At 33.5% G+C, this 20,538-nt stretch overlaps 4 protein-coding genes across 6 annotated transcripts; 2 read left to right on the top strand and 2 right to left on the bottom strand.

The window, feature by feature from the left end:
- Window positions 1–518: 518 nt before the first annotated feature.
- LOC115441050 (queuine tRNA-ribosyltransferase catalytic subunit) lies at window positions 519–3,128 on the top strand. Its single transcript, XM_030165631.2, has 6 exons — window positions 519–872; window positions 1,056–1,353; window positions 1,500–1,743; window positions 2,008–2,176; window positions 2,475–2,669; window positions 2,975–3,128. Exons 1-6 carry the CDS (start codon window positions 747–749, stop codon window positions 3,122–3,124), a joined length of 1,182 nt encoding a protein of 393 aa, XP_030021491.1. The 5' UTR covers window positions 519–746; the 3' UTR covers window positions 3,125–3,128.
- Window positions 3,129–3,243: 115 nt separating this feature from the next.
- On the bottom strand, window positions 3,244–4,547 carry LOC115441052 (coiled-coil domain-containing protein 25). The gene is made up of 4 exons (XM_030165633.1): window positions 4,248–4,547; window positions 3,904–3,995; window positions 3,672–3,818; window positions 3,244–3,578 (listed from the first exon to the last, which is right to left on the bottom strand). The coding sequence occupies exons 1-4, from the start codon at window positions 4,318–4,320 to the stop codon at window positions 3,267–3,269; spliced, it is 624 nt and encodes a 207-aa protein (XP_030021493.1). The 5' UTR covers window positions 4,321–4,547; the 3' UTR covers window positions 3,244–3,266.
- Window positions 4,548–4,891: 344 nt separating this feature from the next.
- On the top strand, window positions 4,892–11,918 carry LOC115441053 (protein Dr1). Of its 3 annotated transcripts, none has more exons than XM_037441663.1 (6): window positions 4,892–5,241; window positions 6,108–6,271; window positions 6,704–9,752; window positions 9,825–9,968; window positions 10,184–10,384; window positions 11,645–11,915. In XM_037441663.1, the coding sequence occupies exons 1-3, from the start codon at window positions 5,001–5,003 to the stop codon at window positions 6,851–6,853; spliced, it is 555 nt and encodes a 184-aa protein (XP_037297560.1). In that variant the 5' UTR covers window positions 4,892–5,000; the 3' UTR covers window positions 6,854–9,752; window positions 9,825–9,968; window positions 10,184–10,384; window positions 11,645–11,915. The 3 variants fall into 3 exon arrangements, with proteins under 3 accessions (XP_037297560.1, XP_037297559.1, XP_037297561.1); XM_037441662.1 differs by having other exon boundaries at window positions 10,184–11,714; window positions 11,800–11,915; XM_037441664.1 differs by lacking the exons at window positions 4,892–5,241; window positions 6,108–6,271 and having other exon boundaries at window positions 6,955–9,567; window positions 11,645–11,714; window positions 11,800–11,918.
- Window positions 11,919–15,293: 3,375 nt separating this feature from the next.
- On the bottom strand, window positions 15,294–19,928 carry LOC115441051 (dolichyldiphosphatase 1). Its single transcript, XM_030165632.2, has 5 exons — window positions 19,583–19,928; window positions 19,400–19,500; window positions 19,121–19,299; window positions 17,706–17,933; window positions 15,294–17,343 (listed from the first exon to the last, which is right to left on the bottom strand). Exons 1-5 carry the CDS (start codon window positions 19,677–19,679, stop codon window positions 17,211–17,213), a joined length of 738 nt encoding a protein of 245 aa, XP_030021492.1. The 5' UTR covers window positions 19,680–19,928; the 3' UTR covers window positions 15,294–17,210.
- Window positions 19,929–20,538: the final 610 nt, after the last annotated feature.

Here is a 20,538-nt window from a genome sequence, read left to right as displayed (position 1 = left end):
ATTTGGGTATTAATGAGAGTACAAAAAAAGTATTATGAACCTTATAAACACACGTTCTGATGACGTTGCAATGGACATTGCTTAACATTGAATTTCTTAACATTTTCGCTAATAACTTTTTTATTTATAGTTCTACGACAAAAGTTACTAGACCAAAGTTATAGAGAATTTAATTTACAGCAAAAAATGTTTATACATTTTTTTTGTCAGATAAATAGTTTAAGAGATACATCGTAAAAACCATTTCAACCCCTATTTTTAAGATGGCGGCCGTGGGACAAGGGTGGCGACCCCACAAACTTGGTTTTAGCTTTAGACTGACCTCTCCTACACTTCAAAAAAATAAAATTGCGTCCTCTAAAAAACGCAAGGTAAGGCCTAAAAAATGTAACATTTCAATGGACTATAAATCTCTCGCTTAGATTGGGCGTGGTCGATTACTTCGCAATGTTAGCGACTTGGACCACTAATCACTACCTATCCTGTGTTTGCCACAATCCATCTGGCAACACTGCACAGGTGTGTAAACTGTCAAATGACAAATGCAAGTTGACTAACGCAAATCTCGTGTTTACCATTACCACGAGTTATAAAACAAATATTACTAATTAATTTAGAAAAAAAACATCATGCTTAGACTGGTTTAATATTTTATTCATCAATGATAAATTCTCTATCAATCAATAAGTACGAGGCCTTACACTAGGTATTTTAAAACTTGTCGGTGTTTTGAGACTGAGACCAAGATGAGATCCGGAGCACTATCATTTAATATAAAAAAGGAGTGTAACGTAACAAAAGCACGAAGTGGAGTTATGAAACTTCCGCATTATGAAGTAAAAACACCAGTATTTATGCCTGTAGGAACACAAGTGAGTACTACACCTATTGAATTACTACAATAAATGTGATATTATGTGCATTCCTAGGAAGAAAAGTAGTATCAAAATTATAACGCACGGGAAAAATGTAGCTTTCAATTAATAAACAATAAAACAGTAAGTTCCAACAAACTAATAAAAATCTGCTTTAATATATTATGTATGTTTTTTAAGGGTACAATGAAAGGATTATTGCCAGACCAGCTTGAAGAACTAGACTGTGAAATCATTTTGGGAAACACATATCATTTAGGTAATCGTCCTGGTACTGACATTCTGGAAAAAGTTGGTGGTCTTCATAAATTTATGGGGTGGAACCGAGCACTATTAACTGACTCTGGTGGATTTCAAATGGTATCTCTCTTAAAATTAGCTGAAATAACAGAAGAAGGTGTTAAGTTTAAATCACCCTATGATAATTCAGAGATTATGCTTACACCAGAAAAGTCTATAGAAATACAAAATTGTATAGGTAAGCAAATTTTTTTCCATGCTGTTTCTATAATGATACAAGCAAATGATCTGATGATAAATGCCACATATTTATTACTTATTGTCATAGTTACAAAGAAACAGACAATGTCTTATATCTCATGCCAATTCAATTTTTCTTTCTAGGTGCAGACATAATAATGCAGCTAGATGATGTTGTCCAAACAACATTTCAAGATTATAATCGAATTAAAGAAGCTACAGAGAGAACAAGTCGTTGGCTGGATAGGTGTATAAGTGCCCACCAGAGACCAACCGAACAGAGTATATTCCCAATAGTACAGGGTTTACTAAATAAAGAATTAAGAGAGCAAAGTGCTGGAGAACATATGAAGAAAGATGTTAATGGATTTGCTATAGGAGGATTAAGGTCTATAATTATTATTTGTAATTTCAATACAAAAAAAATGGTACAGAGCAGAAAAACCTGAATATTACAGCACTCTGAGATTCAAACTCAGAATCTCAGAGCACTGACATATCATGTAATACCAGTATGCTCCTGAGACTGTCCACACAATAAATTATATTTTTAGGACACTACAAAGATATATAAAAATATTTTGGCATACAGATAGGAGGTACAAAACCCTAAAAGGGAAACAATTAGCAATGTAAAATCTCTGATTTTCAGTGGAGGAGAAGCTAAAGATGACTTCTGGCCAATGGTGAGCCTCAGTACTGGAATATTAGATAAAAATCGACCAAGGTACCTCATGGGAGTGGGGTTGGCGATTGACCTTGTTGTATGTGTTGCCCTTGGAGTTGACATGTTTGATTGTGTGTTTCCAACTCGCACTGCCGTAAGTAATAATATTAGTCTAACTTGCTAATGAAATAAAAGTTTGGCGACATGGGCTCAATACAGATGTGTCCAAGAAGGCATCTGCACCTGTCAATGTGATAACAATCTGCAAATCTAATATTAACTCTCTTATTTTGATATTGAGAGGTAAGGTTGCTTAGCCGTCATACCATGAGTATGTTTGAATAACATACTTCTGGCAGAATATACCTGCATGAATGAACTCTGTAAACTGGTTGTTGCACAAAACATTTAAAAAAAAACAAATTTACAAACCATCTTTTTTTTTATTTTAGAGATTTGGTTGTGCACTGGTAAATACGGGACAACTGAATTTAAAACAAAAGCAGTATGAAACTGATCTGAATCCTATTGATAAAGACTGCACATGCCAGACATGCAAGAATTACACCAGAGCATATCTCCACTGCATTGTAACAGTTGAATCGGTTGCATGCCACTTGATATCTGTCCACAACATAGCTTTCCAGGTATAACATTAACTTAATACGTAATTTTTAATTCCATAATTAACTTTGAATGACCCAATTGCTCTGACAAGTGAGGAAAGAAGACATACAAGAAAAACACTGATTATTGGCTCCCGCCAATGTGCAATTGTGCTCCCGCACCCACTGCTTATGGTAAATTGAATGTTATTATGGATGTGATCACAATTCACAACAAAAAAACTTTGTTATGCATAACCAATGCACACTCCTGTTATGTTGACCCTTACAAAATGTCTATCGGTTTTAGGTAGTGATCAAATATTACGTCAATGTATTTTTTACAGATGCAACTAATGAAAACCATGAGAGAAAATATTGAAAATGGAACATTCCCAATATTCGTAAAGAAATTTGTTAGTGAACTGTATCCAGATTTAAAATATCCTGATTGGGTAATAAATTCACTAAAGTCAGTTGGAATAAATTTGTCATGAAATACCTTTTTTTTCTTTAAGCCCATATAAATGCATAACCTATAGTAAGTTATAAATTAGTGTTCAACTTTAATTTTAAGTTGGGTTTAATTTATAATAAATTAATTTAAAATGCTGTACTATTATAAACACTTTTATTTGGTTACATGAAATCATCAGAATCATTGCCATCATAATTAGTAGTCATATTTTCTGCTTTCATTAATGTAGAGTAGCTTCTGAGTTCAGCTTCCTCTTTCTTTCGTTTCTCTTCTTCCTTTTCTTTCTCCTTCTTTTCCCTTAGAACTTTTTTCTTGTCCTCTCTCTCTAATCTATCCCTAGTCTCTCTTTCTTGTCTTAAGTCTGGGAAAGCTTCTTTTTTTGTTTTGTTTAATCTATTTACAATTTCATTATTCCTTTTAGCAACCCTAACTTTTCTTACGTCTTTGTCTTTATGAAAAGCTACTTGGCCTGCCTGAAGACAAATTAAAATATTAAGTAAATTTTAATTGGAAGTATTTACACAATGATGAAATTATAAAATAATAAAATACAAATTGAAACAAACCTCCATTCCTGCAGTTTTTTTGAGATTTGCCCACATTGTATAGACTATATCAATATCATTCATTTTGTTGCCCATAATGGAATTAGCTTTAACCAATTGGCATGCATCATCCAAAACTAAATTTGGAATGTCATCTATAGTCTGATCCTGTAAAAAGCATAACTGTCCTGTAACATCTTTTTATAATACTTCCATAAATAGTTATAGAAATTTTGCCAAAATGAAAACCTACAGGAGCTAACCGCAAATATACATGTGCTGAGGATACTTTATCAACATGAAACCACACATCTTCTGGCCATCCCCATTTAATCAGATCTTCATCTGTAATAAATATTAACATTTTACTAAATTTAAACTATCACAAATTGAAAAATACCTTTTTGGTATATTTTATGCAGCTAATTCTAGAAACCGTAAGCTTTTAAAAAATAATGCAAATAATGGGTTATTTAATATTTGCATGTTATGGCAACTGACAAAACATTATTCCCCTGCACGGATCTTGTGGGAAATATTGTTATAATGTAATAAAGTTACGAAACATTATAAATGAATAATTTGAATGATTCTTACTTTCATGTTTATCAGCACCCATAAATAAAGTCACCGGTGGTGACACCACGTTACTTGTGAAATAGAACACCATTTCGCTCACTATGAAAACAGTAGTTTTATTTTTTGTCGGATAAATATTGAGTAAATTTATAAAACCTGTAGAAAATATACTTATTGCTAGAAAATGGGCAAATTACAATAAATAGAAGAAAATTATTCCGATAATGCAAATCAAAAACTAATGACAGCAAAAAGTACTTTGGAATTATGACAGATAGTGAGCAGTGTTGTCAACTGCTATTAATAACAAATAATTTACTCATATAGACATGGATAAATGGCCAACTGTCCTTCAGCCGATCAACACTCGCAATAATGCCAGATTCACTTTTGACCAAGACTTATTACTACTAAATTAATATAGCCTAGCTAGCTAACTAGCATAGCTAAGTTATTTGTGCGCAGGCCACGAATTATGTAAATTACACTCTGCACTAGACATGTCCCTGATATGCCACTTAACTAAACTAACACAGTTTAGTTCTTGGTGTGCAATCGGTCTACATGATTTACCAAAAAGGAGAGCAATCCGTTTTTCCCTGTCTGAATTCCGGATATATAAGCTCGGTCGCAACACTAGTCACAAGTGTCACATTAAATTTCAGATTATGTGTATCATCTATGGATAAAATATTAAATGTGCGTGATGGAAAACTAAAAATATATTATTTGCTGTTTTAAATATTAGCACTCAATCAATATCCAAATATCATGGGAAGTCCTGAAAGAGAACTGTGCCCTCCACCCTCTGAAGAGGATGAACTGACTCTACCTAGAGCTAGTATAAACAAAATGATAAAGGAGTTAGTACCTTCTGTTCGAGTTGCTTTTGAGTCAAGAGAACTAATACTTAACTGTTGCACAGAATTTATACACTTAATTAGTTCTGAAGCAAATGAAGTGTGTAACCAAAGCAATAAGAAGACAATTAATGCTGAACACGTTCTCACAGGTGACATTCCATGAACCACTTGAGCTAAACACATAACTTGCTTATAGCAAAACTTTTAATCTATACTAAAATTATAGGTTTAAGAATTCTTTACAGCCATTCAATTGTATTTAGATAATTGACTGGTGCATTAATAATTACAAGAAATATATATACTAATAATAATAGCCCTGTTGTATCATATACTACTCAACTGCTCTGCCTTATTCCATTACAGAGAGCAAGTGTGGTTGGCAGACTTAACATATTTTAAAATTCTAATGCAGAACTTGGGTGTGCATAAAAAAAAGAATCTTCTATTAATTTTATCTCTTAACAGAATTGGAAAATATGAAAAATGTATAAAGATGTGTAACAATGTATTTGGCCCCTTTTTAAGGGGAGGGAGGCAGTAAAATATATAAGCTGATAGACAGTTTTTAGGATATTCATTATAGAATAATTATTTTTGTTCTTTTACATATTGCTTTGTTTTTTTTTTGCATATTTTGTAATCTGCATCAGTCATGTCTAATATTGGAAACCTACATAATTTCATTGTAAGTTCCATTGATCAGCTGAGAGATTATATTTATGAGATAATTATAAAATTGGTGTATTAGCCATAGCCGTAACATCTTTCTCGGAACCCAGACTACTCTGAATTTTTCTATAAGCATAATTTAAAACTTGGTTTAAATTTTTTTATTATTTGCTTGTTGATTATGACCTAATATACATGAGCCTGTATCGTTGTGATATGTGTAAAGTATTATGTTTTTTTAGTGTTCTACAAAAACGTCATACTATTCCAGTAATTAGTAAAATTATTTATAATTTCTAAATTTAATGTAAGAAGAATTATATTCTACGTTTTGTATTTACAGCTTTAGAACGACTAGGTTTTAGTGATTACACAATAGAAGCAGAGGCTGTGTTAAAGGATTGCAAGGCTGTAGCTGCCAAAAGACGGAGACAGAGCACCAGACTTGAAAATCTAGGAATACCTGAGGAAGAACTTTTAAGGCAACAGCAAGAATTATTTGCTAAGGTATATTAATTGCTATTGAAAGATTTTTTTTAAGATGGTTGAAATTACTCTTTGTTTTACCTGGTATATTACTATGTAACTTTGTAAAATATTTCATCCAAAAAAACTTTGTAAAATTGGTTTTGTATCAGAATGAAAATGTTTATGGGAATATAAAACTGCACTGCGCGTAAATTCACGCAGGCCGTGAAGTCCGAGAGTAGATACAAAACTGCGCGATATCATTAAAATTTTAGAGGAAATTACATTATTTATTGCAAATTGATTGTGTAATGTTGGTTATTGTTTGTATTCGGGTGCGAGTATTATGTTTTGTTACGTTTTAAAACAAATATCTACTCTATAAATACTTCGAACTTGCGCACGATCAACTGCTTCATCGCAAGCCTAGATAGTTAATTTCAACAAATTTATTCACTTTTACTTTAATAGGCACGAGAGGAGCAAGCGAAACAAGAACAACAACAATGGCTGCTTCTCCAACAACAAGGATTAGTTGGAGCTGAAGGCACACAAGCACCTTACATCCCTCCACCGGTTGCGCCAAAACCCGACGATGATGAGGATGATGATTATTCATAGGAACCTAATTATGTAAATTTAAGAATCTTCGCTTGACGAAACTTTTATCATATGCAATTGGCGATAAAGTAGCTCTTCGGAAGCCCGATGCAACGCTTTATTTTGACATAGGAACAAATTAATCGCCAAAATGGACTATAACAGCCGCCAAAACGCGCTATCGATTTCCCAAACCATCGCAGTAAATTGACGCAATCGGATGCAGCGACATTATTTATTGCCAAATGCCAATGGTAAAAGCATCGCAAGGGCTATGGACTTAGTCACACACGACATTCAAAGAGATAAAATTTCAAACTACTTTTGATATTAAATACAATAAAACCATTAAATGATAGAATGCTATTAAGTGTTTAAAAATGGACTTTCATTGAATATTTTTACGTGGATATGGCTTGATAATGTTTTCGAGTAAGTGCTTGCGCGTGTGTGTATGTGTGTGTGCGTGTGCGTGTGTCGCACGACGATTGTTCGCTCGATTTGTTTCATGGCTCACTTAATTCGAATGGTATATATATTTAACTTACACGTGGTGCGCTCCCATCCTTGATCCCCGAAAGCTAAGCTCAGTGCGTCCTTTGTACGACATGAGCTATTTAATTCAATTCAAAAATATCTATTTCTGACTCCAAGGATGACAGGGCAAGCACTGTTGTATTTCTTTTCGTAGGAAACTGTAGTCTGTAATTACTTTTTAAGACCTTAACCCTTAATTTGATAATGTATGCCCCAACATACATCAACTTTAAAAAAATATTTTGTATTAGAAAATACATAAATAACGTAAAATTATATTTTTATCACCTTGCAACCTAAACAACTTTTAGTAGAAAATATAAAACAGGCATCTGGTATCACTAGTTTTGACATTAGTTGACGAAAATGGCGTACCGGCGGCCGTCAGCTGTTCTCTCCAAGTTATTTATATAATTTTATTGATTATTACCCAGTTTGGGAAAAGTTTCACGACTGAATCCTATGCTTGATATCATGATTATATAATTTGTCTAATAAGTTTGCAGTTCTAACTTCTTACATTGGTGTTATTTTGGATATTAACATGATGTATGCTGTGACATACATTGCCAAGTTTGTAAAAAAATACCCCTATTTAATTTGTATGTCAGGGCATACATTGCCAATTTTAGGGTTTTGCTTTGCTTAGTTTGTATATTAGCATTTTTTTTCTTTGTCTGCAGCAAAAGCTTGAAACTCGTGGTGGTAGAGTTTTAGCGCTTGTCCCTGCTCAAAATGCACCCTCTGATGATAGTGAACATTCTGATATTGAAGACGAAATACGTGTGCACACACCGCTTTTCATGTCCAGCTCCTCTGCACCCTCAATTGATAGCTCTTTAGAAAGACTTAATCTTCTAGATGATGAAGACCCCACCAGCGAAAATGTTCGCCTTACACCAATTTTCCAAAATGTTTAATCAAGCCCATCTCTAGAACCGAATTTTAGTCAAGTACCAGTACTGAGTGATATTCCCTCATTTCCCGCAACGCCTGCAACCCCTGCTACTCCTGCAACTGCTACACTAATTGCACCTAATGCACCCCCTGGTTTGGTAACACCTAGCATGTCGACGAATGCCTCCTCCACATCACGTATTTCCAGAAAAACAAGATCACAACGTCCCACTGTTCATGTTGCTAAACGACCTAGACGAATGCAAAAGTTTACTCTTAGTTATAATTGGAAAAAAGCTGTGTTTCGACATGTGGCTTCTATAGAAGAGGAATTGGAACCTATCGGGAGCGTCACAGTCCTAACTCCCTTGAAGTATTTCTACAAGTTTTTTTCCCCAGACATTTTGACAGATATTGTCGAACAAACAAATACGTATGCAATATCTCAAACTGGACCTACTCTGGGTTTGACTGAAGACGAATTACAGGATTTTTTAGCGATTCATATCATTATGGGTGTTGTAAGCATGCCGTCTTATACTGATTATTAGAGTTTGCGATATAGATACAAACTTGTGGCTGATTTGATGCCACTAAAACGTTATCAACAAATACGTCGTTTTTACATTTTGTTGACAACAATGTACAAGATTCTGACAGATACTATAAAGTTAGACCGTTAGCGCAAAAAATAAGAGACAATTGTTTAGCTCAAGAAAATGAAAGGAGATTCGGCATCGATGAGATGATGATCCCATACAAAGGGACAAAAGCAAGTTTCGTAACTGGCAAAAATTCCCGTAATTGTCAACTAGATTACCATGTGCCTACGTAATTTCTATGTATTTTTTTATAAAAATAAATAATAAATATAATAGTTGTTTTTTTTTTACATACGTAGTCAGTACCTACAGTAATTGGCAATGTATGCCCCTGCATACAACACATTTACGGTTTATATTCTTGAGTAGTTGGCGGTGTATGTTGTGGCATACATGAGTTTTCAGGAAAACCAAGCTTTTCAGATTTTTTTTCAAATTTTTCTATAGTCGTTTTATGTGTATAAATAACATTTCTGATGACAAAATTCAGGTTTTATAGTATTTTATACTTTGCCAAATTAAGGGTTAAAACCTACAGTAATATTTCCTAAGCAGTCCAACGTCCTACGCAGTGTTTTGTAAGTCAAAGTTCCTTAGGGAATTGGCAATGGATATGACCAAAGAGGATAATATATTTTACGGAAAGATATGATTTGGATGTGACAATGACTAAAAAGCATGACATTGGTGTTAAATCAAGTATGTTTACTATTTCTACTGTGTGGTTTCAAAATTGAAATTTATATGATTTATTTTTATGATTCAAGCGATTCTAAATCCATCATTATGAATTCTACAAAATGAGCAAAGACCTACACGAAAAATACAAAAAACCAAAACAGAAAATACTTACAACTACAAATCCGGAGTCATCTTTATCATCTGTAATGATAAATACAATATCATTATTATTAATTCCCTAAAATTTTTGTTTCTTCACTGGTTGTATTTTCCAGGCATCAAAGATAAGAAGACAAGATTCTGAAACCAGACCATCAGGACCTGAATGTCCTTTATTAGCTAAAGATTCGGGATGGGTAGATATACTGCAAAACAACCCAGCGAGCTCTTCTCAGTCAACGGACAAATCCGTTGAAGAAGTACGGCAACTCGTAATTTTGTGTTCCTAAAAAAAATTTTAATTTTTCACGGTAACCAACGAACTCCTAAATAGTACCAGTCAATATTTTTCTTACTCTGAAACATTTACTTAATTTTTTTCCTGTTGTTATTCCATTGTATCTATGGCAGGGAGGCAAATTCTTTACAATGTGCCTTAACACTCTATTTTGATGTTTATATATTTTTCACATAGGTAGATTGCGAAGACAGACCAAAGATGAAGCCACTAGCTATTATGTTTCCTGGTTTATTGCAAGAAGATCCCCAAACATTGCAAGGAATTCTAAACAAAGCAATGTCTACAACAGAAGTGACAAAACATTTGGTGGATCTTGGCCAAAAAGCGAATTTTACATTTATGAAAAAGGCGAATCGCTTAATTCCACCTGAGAAGGTAACGGCTTATTTTCGTTTTCTTTTATGACCAATTGTATGATAACAAAAGTCAACAGTTATGTAGGTATCTATCTATACAAGAATATTCCGTACTTAAATCATTTTAGAAGAATGTTTAATTAGAAACTCCCCTACATTAAGTTTTTTTTTATTGATAAATATTAACTAATGAAAATGTAGTCAGGTAAGAAGACTAGCTTAGGAACAAAAGTGCTGAACCCCTTAGGTGATCTGTTATATGTTCTAGGGCCGTAAGTAAAAATGCTAGTATGTCCGGGTAATATTACGTAGGACTTTGTACTAACACGAATGATTTCTTAACAGTACACACTGATTGTATTGCAATACAATAATCATGCATTAAACTTCATATATCGGTCTTAGGATAAGTACCTTGAAATATTATTTCTAATTTTACATAATGCTTAGGTGCTCTAAAATATTGCCTTCGCCCGCATGAAAAGTCTTTCCTGCTACAAAAATCCCAAGATCACTGTAGCGATCCATAGCGCCATCTGTACGCCAGCGCCGTCTACTTAAAAAATCAGATAAAAATTCAAATATTTAAAATGGGAGCAAATTACCAGGATAGAAAGTAGCTAACAATAGTTTAATTCAATCACTTTCCAAATATTCGCGTTTATAATATTAGTAAGATAAGAAGTAAAATTGCCCAATGCACATACACATGGTCGCCGCCAAGAATATTTTTAGGGAGGTGCATCTGCATCTGGTGTTAAAACCTCTGTTTTCGATAGTTCTCATTGTCATTCAGATATTTTTATTGTGATTTGTTCCGGACAGGAGTGGGCACGTGCAACTCCTCTCAGCGCCCATGCACATACATCATTTCATTAATTTGTTGCTATAGTGCAGCCATCCTGACTATAGGCAGGCTGATAGCCTGCTATCAACCCTGTCAGGTTTAAGGGAAAGATTTCCGCCACTGGGTAGATTTTTTTTATGGCGTCATAATTATTATAGGTTGAATAAAAATTCAATTAATTATATTGAGAGCGGCACACACACATGATATTTTTTTATTTGTATGCGGCATGCACACGCCGGACGTGATTTCTCCGGATATATACTTAGTACCTATTGCGCTCTATTTATGCACATGGGTACTAAGTGAAATTGTAGGTATTGCAAATTATTATTCGCTTGGAAATAAATAGTTACTTACTTTAATTACGAAATAAGATAAAAACTTTTCTAACGATTAGTGTCGTCATTATGTATTGTAAAATCCTTTCAGCAATGGCTGGAAAGCGTAACTGAAACCAGCAATTCATTTAGTTCTATTAACTCTCCATCGCCAAATGACTGTGAGTATGTGAATGTAATTTGTTTTTCTTTCTAAATTTATTCATATCCATGCATACTCTGTTATCATAAATTAAAATATATCAGGTGTATCAAAACGTAAAGAAAGGTCTAAGAGAAATTATGATAATGCTGACAAACTAGAAGAAAACTTTTAAAGAAAACAACACCAAATGTAATTGTGTATTAAATGAAAAAGTAAACAAGTCTTTTATTTATTATGCATTCTCAATTTTATATAACGCTTAATCATTATATATGTTAAGTTTAAATTTATTTTAGATTACTATAAGAAGAAACTTCATTAAGCGTTTAATTTGATAAATTGAGCAAAAATTTTGCAAGTTATTTATTTTTATGACAAACAAATCAAGCAAGCAGATAGTTTACACATGGTGTTTCCCTATTTTATGTATACGGACAGAGATACGTACCGATGTAATAAAAGTCTCTCACAACCATGTACCTATGGCGTATTAATCTCGATATACGGGTCAAGTAAATTAAGTTTTTCTACTCGTTATGTAGATGGATTAGTTTTAATTATGGAGTATATCTTAGATTACTGAGCCTTATCTTCAAAAACGTACATACAGTACAGATCGGAGACATTTTTGATGCGAGATGCGGCAATCCGTAGTTGCAATAAGAGGGTTCGATTGCAAAATGTTAGTGAATGAGTTCATGCTGCAATTTGGTATGATTACCCGTGACGATCCTGTTCCTAAAACGCTCAGCAGTACCATAATCGATATACTTTCAGTTTTTACTAGCGACTCGAATTCGTGCAGTGATGTGACTTGCACCAGCAAGACGTGTGGCAATCCGCCTCGAGTGATACCACCATCAACAATTCGGATATTACATAGTGCAACAGAATATTTTCATATGGCATAATATTTAATAAATGTGCTCCATAAATGGAAAACTCATAACCTAAACTAGTCTTAATGCCGGCATAGGAATTTAATTTGTTACAGACCCGAACCAACCACTGGATTGGAAGATTGGTAATCCCGGCATAACAATCCCTTGCCTCCTGTAGCTAAAAAGACATTTGTAAGCCAGATTTTCCTCGCGTTGAATTACTTATATCTATAGTAGAAATTGTTTGATATTTCTATAAATAAGAATTGGTTATTTTGACTGTCATTGTCCATGAGGCTGACTGTAGGTTCATAATCAGTCTATAAATGCGTGAAAATAATACTAAATAATTGTAGTTTAAAAATGGAAAATATTTATTGACATAGGTACTTTTCAATTCCATTAATTCTCACCCTCAATGTTGATTTCATTAGAAATCAATTCAAAATAAGCTTTGTATCCTTTGCAACTAGGATTATTATTTTTCGTAATGTGATTCATACTTTTATATAACTGCTACTTAGGTATATTTGAATCAAATGTTCAAAGAGTTCATTATGCATTTTAATAAATCTTCAAAATTTATATTCGTTGACGAGGAGCTTTTTTTCTAGCTGCTCTAATGCTTGTAGCATTTAAAAACGCATTACACGTACGTAAGCATTTTTGCATAATTTGCTATATGCGTTTTTGCCAAGAAACAGTTAAATAGATTTACAGCAGTTTTCAATAAACGAACCTTATCTCAATCATTAATCCGATTCCGAGTATGAACCAATCAAAATAACTCGTTGTAAGTATGTCAAAAAACCTTGATCATTGGTCCATTTTTGAGATAGATAGAAAAAAGCGATTGGGATCGTTTATTGAAAATGGCGGCTAATAGATGTGTTGACAGTCTTTTATCAAATCTAGCTATCTTTGTCATGCATACTAGACTTTCTATATTAAATACATGCATAGTAAAAATGTAACATATCTAATTATATTTAAATAAGAACGAGCCACGACCAAGCTACAGTTAGTATGTCCATTAGAGGGTTGATATTCATTGTAAGGCACGTGCAACGCTGACGAGTGTTTTTTTTTAGATTGGTTACCCTTTCAAGTCAAGATGCGTCGATTGTTAGTAATATGAATATAGTACTTAACATAAAATTTCCTAATAGCCCGGCCTACTTAAATATTTTACGCGCGGTAAAGCGTCGGGACGGCTAGCGGCCTTGTGCGTATGAGGGCTTAAGGAATAATTTAGCATGATAGATTGTACATATTCTAGTAACTTATGATTACAAAACTGAATATTATATTAATACAGACAAAGAGGGAGACACACGTTTCTGGTTTTAAAATATATTACTAGTTATGTAATCAAGGATTCGTCCAAATTGATACTTTGCCACGAAGGCGAGCTCTGCTTAAATTGTTCATGTATCCATTAGATATCTTATTCTGAACGCACCCTAACACGGTAGAATTGTTACAGTAAGGCGCGTTGGGGTAAGATCGTAGGAGGTGTAACATCGTATAAATGAAATAACTTGCAATTGTGTTATAATTTTTGTTCTTAGACAACACTACCTGTGGCCCCATCTTATTCCCTACGTTCCACTAGTTCACATGAATGATTCCGTCAAATAAATAATGTTTACGGTGCTAACAAACAGAATATCGGCATTTCGTCGTTCCCTGGCAGATCCGGATTAACCCCATGCAAGAATTTGCCTAATTTTAATTTAGTATTTCCTGTTTTCAATTACTTTTGTAGTTATATAGTATCATAATGGAAATAAATCTTGTGACTTGTTTATTCAAATTTGTCGAAACACCTATATTCCCTGAGATCCGATCTTCACGCATACAATTATTTGTCGTTAAAGAACGGATAAAAATCGTTCGATTTAGCACTTGTAAAATATTGCAAGTTTGTGTCAAAATTTACACACGAAAACGTCTGAACTCAGTAATTATGTATTTTTTTATAGCTCATAGGAATGATCAATTTTGTTTATTTGTTATTTATTTCCACGTATATGTACTATTTCTTCGAATATTTTTAAAAATATCTACAGTGTCAATCGTGAGGGGTAAGATCGTATGCCTAGAACTATTAAAAAAAACAAAGTTCGCTTCTAAAAATATCTTACGAAATTTATTAAATTTTTGAATGTTTATAAATGACTATCTAGATCAGAATATACTCTTTTATGGATTTTAGAATCCCTTTAACATATACGGTTTTAGAGAGTAGTCCGAACTATACCTGTGAAGGTCCTATCTTTCTCACACATTTCTAAAAGTATGGTACTTTTTCAAAGCCTTATAAAACATTAACTGTTATATTTAAGAAATTTAAAAAATATATACCATTTAGTATATTTAATAACATATAGCTAAGTTAATAATTCATTATGATAACTTCTATAGAATTTTTGTAAAAAAATATTTTGAGAACACTGTTTAACACGTCGAAAAAGCGTCCGATTTTACCCCAACGCACCTTACAAAAATAAATGCATAACTTGCACTAAACAGAAAACATGACAAAATAAATAAATAAACAAGAATGAATTAAATGCATCAATGAAGGCATTTCGAAATACTTATGAAATATTGATAAATATATCATTCGATACTAAGACAACTTTCAAAATAAATACCCTATAAAAATGCATATTGCAAAAGATTTTCTATATAAAATAATCTGCTAATTCTATAATTACATTGCAATGGTATCTATTTCTTTACAGTTTTTTTTTTACAAAGGTGTCAATGTTATTTTACGTTTTTCATTATGTCCTTACATTCGATTTGATTCATAAACATAGGAAATGAATTAAGCAATATCACCTTCACATTAACTATTCAGTAGAAATGACAAAGCTACTCTGACCCATATATCTCGTTATATAAGTATATTGTCAAAGGCGAATATTGAAAACTGATGCGTCTCCATGTGTAAGTCGGAATCCATAAAGAATTCCAAAAATTCCCTTACACAAGTTTTTTTTGCCAATATGCACATGACTACTGGTTAGGTCATAAGAATAAGCAAAGCACAATTCATTTTCTATGTCCATGATTTATATACAGGTAATTATATGTGCGTATAATTAAGGAGCCTTTTGAGATAGGCAATAAATTTAATATGCGAAGTTACACCGACGGTCCTATCAAATTATAACACGACATACTCGATCATTGCCTATTTGATTTGTACATAACAATGAACAATTCATAGATGTATACGATGGAATTTATCGAGTTACAAAAATGGAACATCCCGTGCGATTGTTTCATCTGTTTAAAGTGTATATTGTATACGAAGTATGTACTAAATGTAGACTTGATTTAGACACTTTTGTAAAAAGTGGCTCCTCTATTATACGTATGTCACTTCTTGGAACTATTTCCATTTTTTAAATATTAGTTTTTTATTTTTTAATTACCTACTTGAATGCATTTTCTGATTATGCTATTACAAAAATATTTTCTTTCTAGTATTCATGCACAATAACATATTATAACTAGTGTTTTTTTTTTACAATATACAAAACGTAATAGTAGCAGCATTGTTTACTAGAAAAAATACAACTTCAGTAATATCTAGATCTATAATGCTTATTACATAAGGGATTTTATATATTTTCCCATTGTCATATTATAACACAACCGCAAAACCATGAAAGTTTGATTTGTAATTATGTATCATTAATATTTTTCTAGTAAATTAAAATTAATCCTCCAATAGTAAGACACAGACTTTGACATGCAAAAATATCATACAGTACGACATCGAAGGACCCTCGAGTCTCGACGCGACGGGACGGGAGTATTGCGTGGCGCGAAGCGCTGTAATACGCCGCGGCCGGTACTCGCTACGAATCCTAACTGCTTTTTAGCAAGAATGTTTATTACTCGGATGAAGACCAATTTTTTTTCAGCGGACACGCCAAAATGAACCCACTGCACCTGGTGGTAAGTAGAGTGGGGTCTAGAATGTCGACTCACGAGAGACGATTACCCCTCGACAGTCGATACAATTGTGCCGGCCTGTTGGAACCGGATACACACAGGTGGATGCCGGAACGCGATCTACTTAGATGTGCAACTATGGCGGGTTTTAACACCTTGTGTACGGTGGTCGCTATCAGGGTAGATATAAAATATATCTTACCACCAAAAAAATTCTGTGACTCACTATCTTGGCTTTTTGTAAAGATCAAGAGCGATAAAGTACTGTATGTATTTTGATACTATAATACTATTCGTCAAGTAACCCAAACACACCATAGAAACATCATTATTATCTATTGACTTAAATAAAATTAGCGACTAATATCTATTTAACTTTATACTAGATTATTCTTACACAATTATTGCATTATTAGATTACAACAGGTCGTGATTTTACCTATTCATAATTACGATAACAATAAACAAAATTTCCTACCGCAATAATGGAGTGATTAAAGCAACTGTTTTATAAATAAACGGGATTTCAAAATATGTCAATAGGGAAACATTGAACGAGCCGGTTCAGATTTGGTAAGCAGCACACCGCCGAGCAACGCGAGCGCCGCCGCCGCGAGCAGCCGTCACGCGCGGGGCGCGCGCAGCGGAGCGCACCGTCATTGTGACGGCTTCAGAGCCGCCATCTTGCGCCCGCGCGCGCGCGCCTCCTGGCGGGACGTCGTGTACTCGAACCACAACACGTTTGGTATTAAAGTTGTATCTCTTATCATCAACATTTCACAAAATTTTCTGAAAAGGCGAAAACATTCACAAATAAAGTGACACTGATCGTAAATGTAAACCCAGGTGTTTTACAATGCATAGATACCATCGTATTTCTACCGTCAACAAGTCTTTGCAAGTATTATTGTGTTTCTGTTTAAAGGACATTGTCACTAGTAGGTAGGTAGATATAATTATTGGAAATTCCGAGGTTTAACATCTAACACAACGGAATGACGAGCACAGTGATCTTCCTTGTTATGCTTTGTAATTGAAAGTTTAGGTGCTGATGGTAGTTCATGAGCAGTCGCGAAGCTTATCACAGGATAGCAACTGGCTCATCAAGTCCTCCAATGGTATAAATATATATATAATCATAATATACTTACAATGAAACCAACTGTGGAAACAAAGGCGTAAAGACTCTGTGTACCAATGCAAACCATATGGTTGCAAATACAAATCCCACAATGGCGCCAATCACAACTTGAGAAGTAGTGTGGTAATGGAGATATACTCTACCAATACTGACTAGTACTGCTAGGACCATACAACCACCAACAATGATGACCCGCCACAATGCTGATATTATACTGTTGTTGTTTATGTGATGCAATCTGTAATCATTAGAGAAATCATTATTTTATTCAAAGGATGTATGCAAACTATGACACACAGAATAGGGAGAAGGGTTAAGGTTACTCTTTTCCATCTGCTCTTATCCTATCCCAATGTAGAGTTGGCGTAACATATTTTAGAAGTTTGTTGCAAAACGAATTTAGCCTAGTTCTTACAATTGGCATCCTGCCAAACATCAATTCCTTCTGGGGTAATCAGTTGGTATTGAGACCGACCAGATAAACTTACATAATAATCCTATTATGCATCCCTATGTATCATTTTGTACATTATTGTATGTGCAACAGAAAATAATACAAAAAGAAGCCTTCTGAAAATATCGTAAGGAAACAGGTACAAAGGTTCATATTGATGACAAATTAAATATATATCAAATACTTCTTTCACAACCAGGATAATCAAGTTTCTTATACAAACTTTACTGACAGAATAGGTCCAAGATAACAGATCAAAGAAACATTTGTCTTTTAAGCACTTACTCCGAATCTACAGAATACTTAAATGATGCTTTTGTCAGTATAACCAGCTAAGATACTGCTTTTATTTGGTAATAATATAATCTCCGCCGTGTCATTACATAAAGCTGAAGTACAGTTTAGTCCAATTCAGAAAATTGTCACACTCATAGAAAGTACCCTACCTTCCTGTAAATGTACCAATTCTCTGAATTTGACTAATAATTCCAAAAATGTACTACTGGAGATAAGACTTAACATCTCATGTCTCAGGATGGCGAGCGCAGTGGAATACCAAACAATACTTTGTAATTTAAGGTGTTGGAATGTGTTTATACTGTTTATGGGCGGACATATCGCTTACCATCAGGCGAACGGCGAGCTCTTCTCGTCATAAACCAATAAATACAGAATAGATAGGAATCCAACAGTATTTTAGGCAACTTTTATCTCAGAAACTGCCTTACATATGAATCTAAGGGGTCATAAACTACCAATTGTTTTGTTTTTAAATTTATTACTCCTCTCAGATTTATAACTTTTGTAATTGATGTTATTTTGCAGTATTATATGATGAAAAATGTAATAATACCATATTATATAACATTATGGTACAGAATTGCTTAAATATCATACCATAGGTTTACTATAATTCCTCTTATATACTTATCATTTAAGTGAGATTAAGTATACTTAACTATAAAACTTACCTAATTAAAACGAAATATAGTACATATATGCCAAAAAACCAAACAAACTGAGCATGAGAGGACGGCATTCCATATTCATTATACAAATGGCCCCGTGCTAGTGGTCTAGATTCACATATTGTATGTTTCAAAATAATATTTAATACTTCATTTACTAATGTACCGAAGAAAAAGGCTATCTGAAAACGGAAAGAAATAGAAATTACTATCAAATAACAATTTCAGTTTTTTTTTAACCTATTTTTTAAATGTGAGCAGTAACAGTTTCGAAACACTTACAGTGTGTAGATCTCGACGAAATAGTATTAGTGCAACAAATCCAGCGCCAATTCCAAAGGGTGACAAACTTATAAAAGCAAAAAATTTACCAATCCAGTCACCTGAAACGTCAAAAAAGCACCGTATAGTACAAACAAGATATTCATCAAACACTTGAAATTTACAAGCATTTCCACTTATTACCTTTAGGATATTCAACTAAAGTAAGAGCCAGTGGCTGCCATTCGATATCACCATTACTGTGCAAAAGATTTCTTATTGGTAAAGTGTCTTCTTCCATTTTATGAACATTTGTCTGATTTCGTAAGTAATAACAAAATATTTATGTAGTGTGTATATTCGAATGAACTTTAACCATCATATAAATAATATTCTATCGAGAATTACGCCACGATTTCCAACCTTATTCTTTGTTCAAACACAGTTCAACACATTCAAAAATCGGTAGCAGAATCCACAATTTTTGAGTTGAATTTAGACAAATTTGTCAGTTCTGTGTTCGCAATTGACGTTTCACATTTTGACATATGATGATAATGTATACAGCTACTTACATCCGGAAATTCCGTTTCTAAATTCAGAATCTGAATACAGTTCCTATAAAATTGGGCGTTACCTCACATAGATGCTGATTTTTTCTGTGAATTTAATGATACTAAATATTAGATTCAATTCAATTCAATTCAATTTTTATATTGTGATTCCATCGTTGTATGTATCAGATTGATCAGAATGAATGGCGTTGGCGCAGATTATGTATCGAGAGTGAAACGAAATGAAACCAGTTCCGGAATGTATTCCGTTTCACTCAATTTATATGAGAAGCGCTAAGGGGATGTTTATTTTGCATTTATAAAATTAAAAAAAAAATTGCATATATTTTCAATTTACTAAATTTATATTTCGATGTCCACATGGTATATTGTTTTTATTTATGCAGACGGTAAGTAATTTATTTTCAAACAATGAGTGAACATTTCGCATGGAAAATGTTCACATTATATTGTTTGATTGTATAAATCGTATATGAAGCGCGAGTATAAGATAAGTGGACTAAGACAGTAATTGCGTGAAAGGTCGAAGTGACATACAAAAAGACCACACATGAAATGGTAAGATTATATAGCAAAGGTAGCGGA

Source organism: Manduca sexta, chromosome 23, assembly GCF_014839805.1.
Source record: "Manduca sexta isolate Smith_Timp_Sample1 chromosome 23, JHU_Msex_v1.0, whole genome shotgun sequence".
NCBI lineage: Eukaryota > Metazoa > Arthropoda > Insecta > Lepidoptera > Sphingidae > Manduca > Manduca sexta.
Note: the sequence above shows the minus strand (reverse complement) of the source record. Positions and strands in the feature narration are given on the sequence as shown.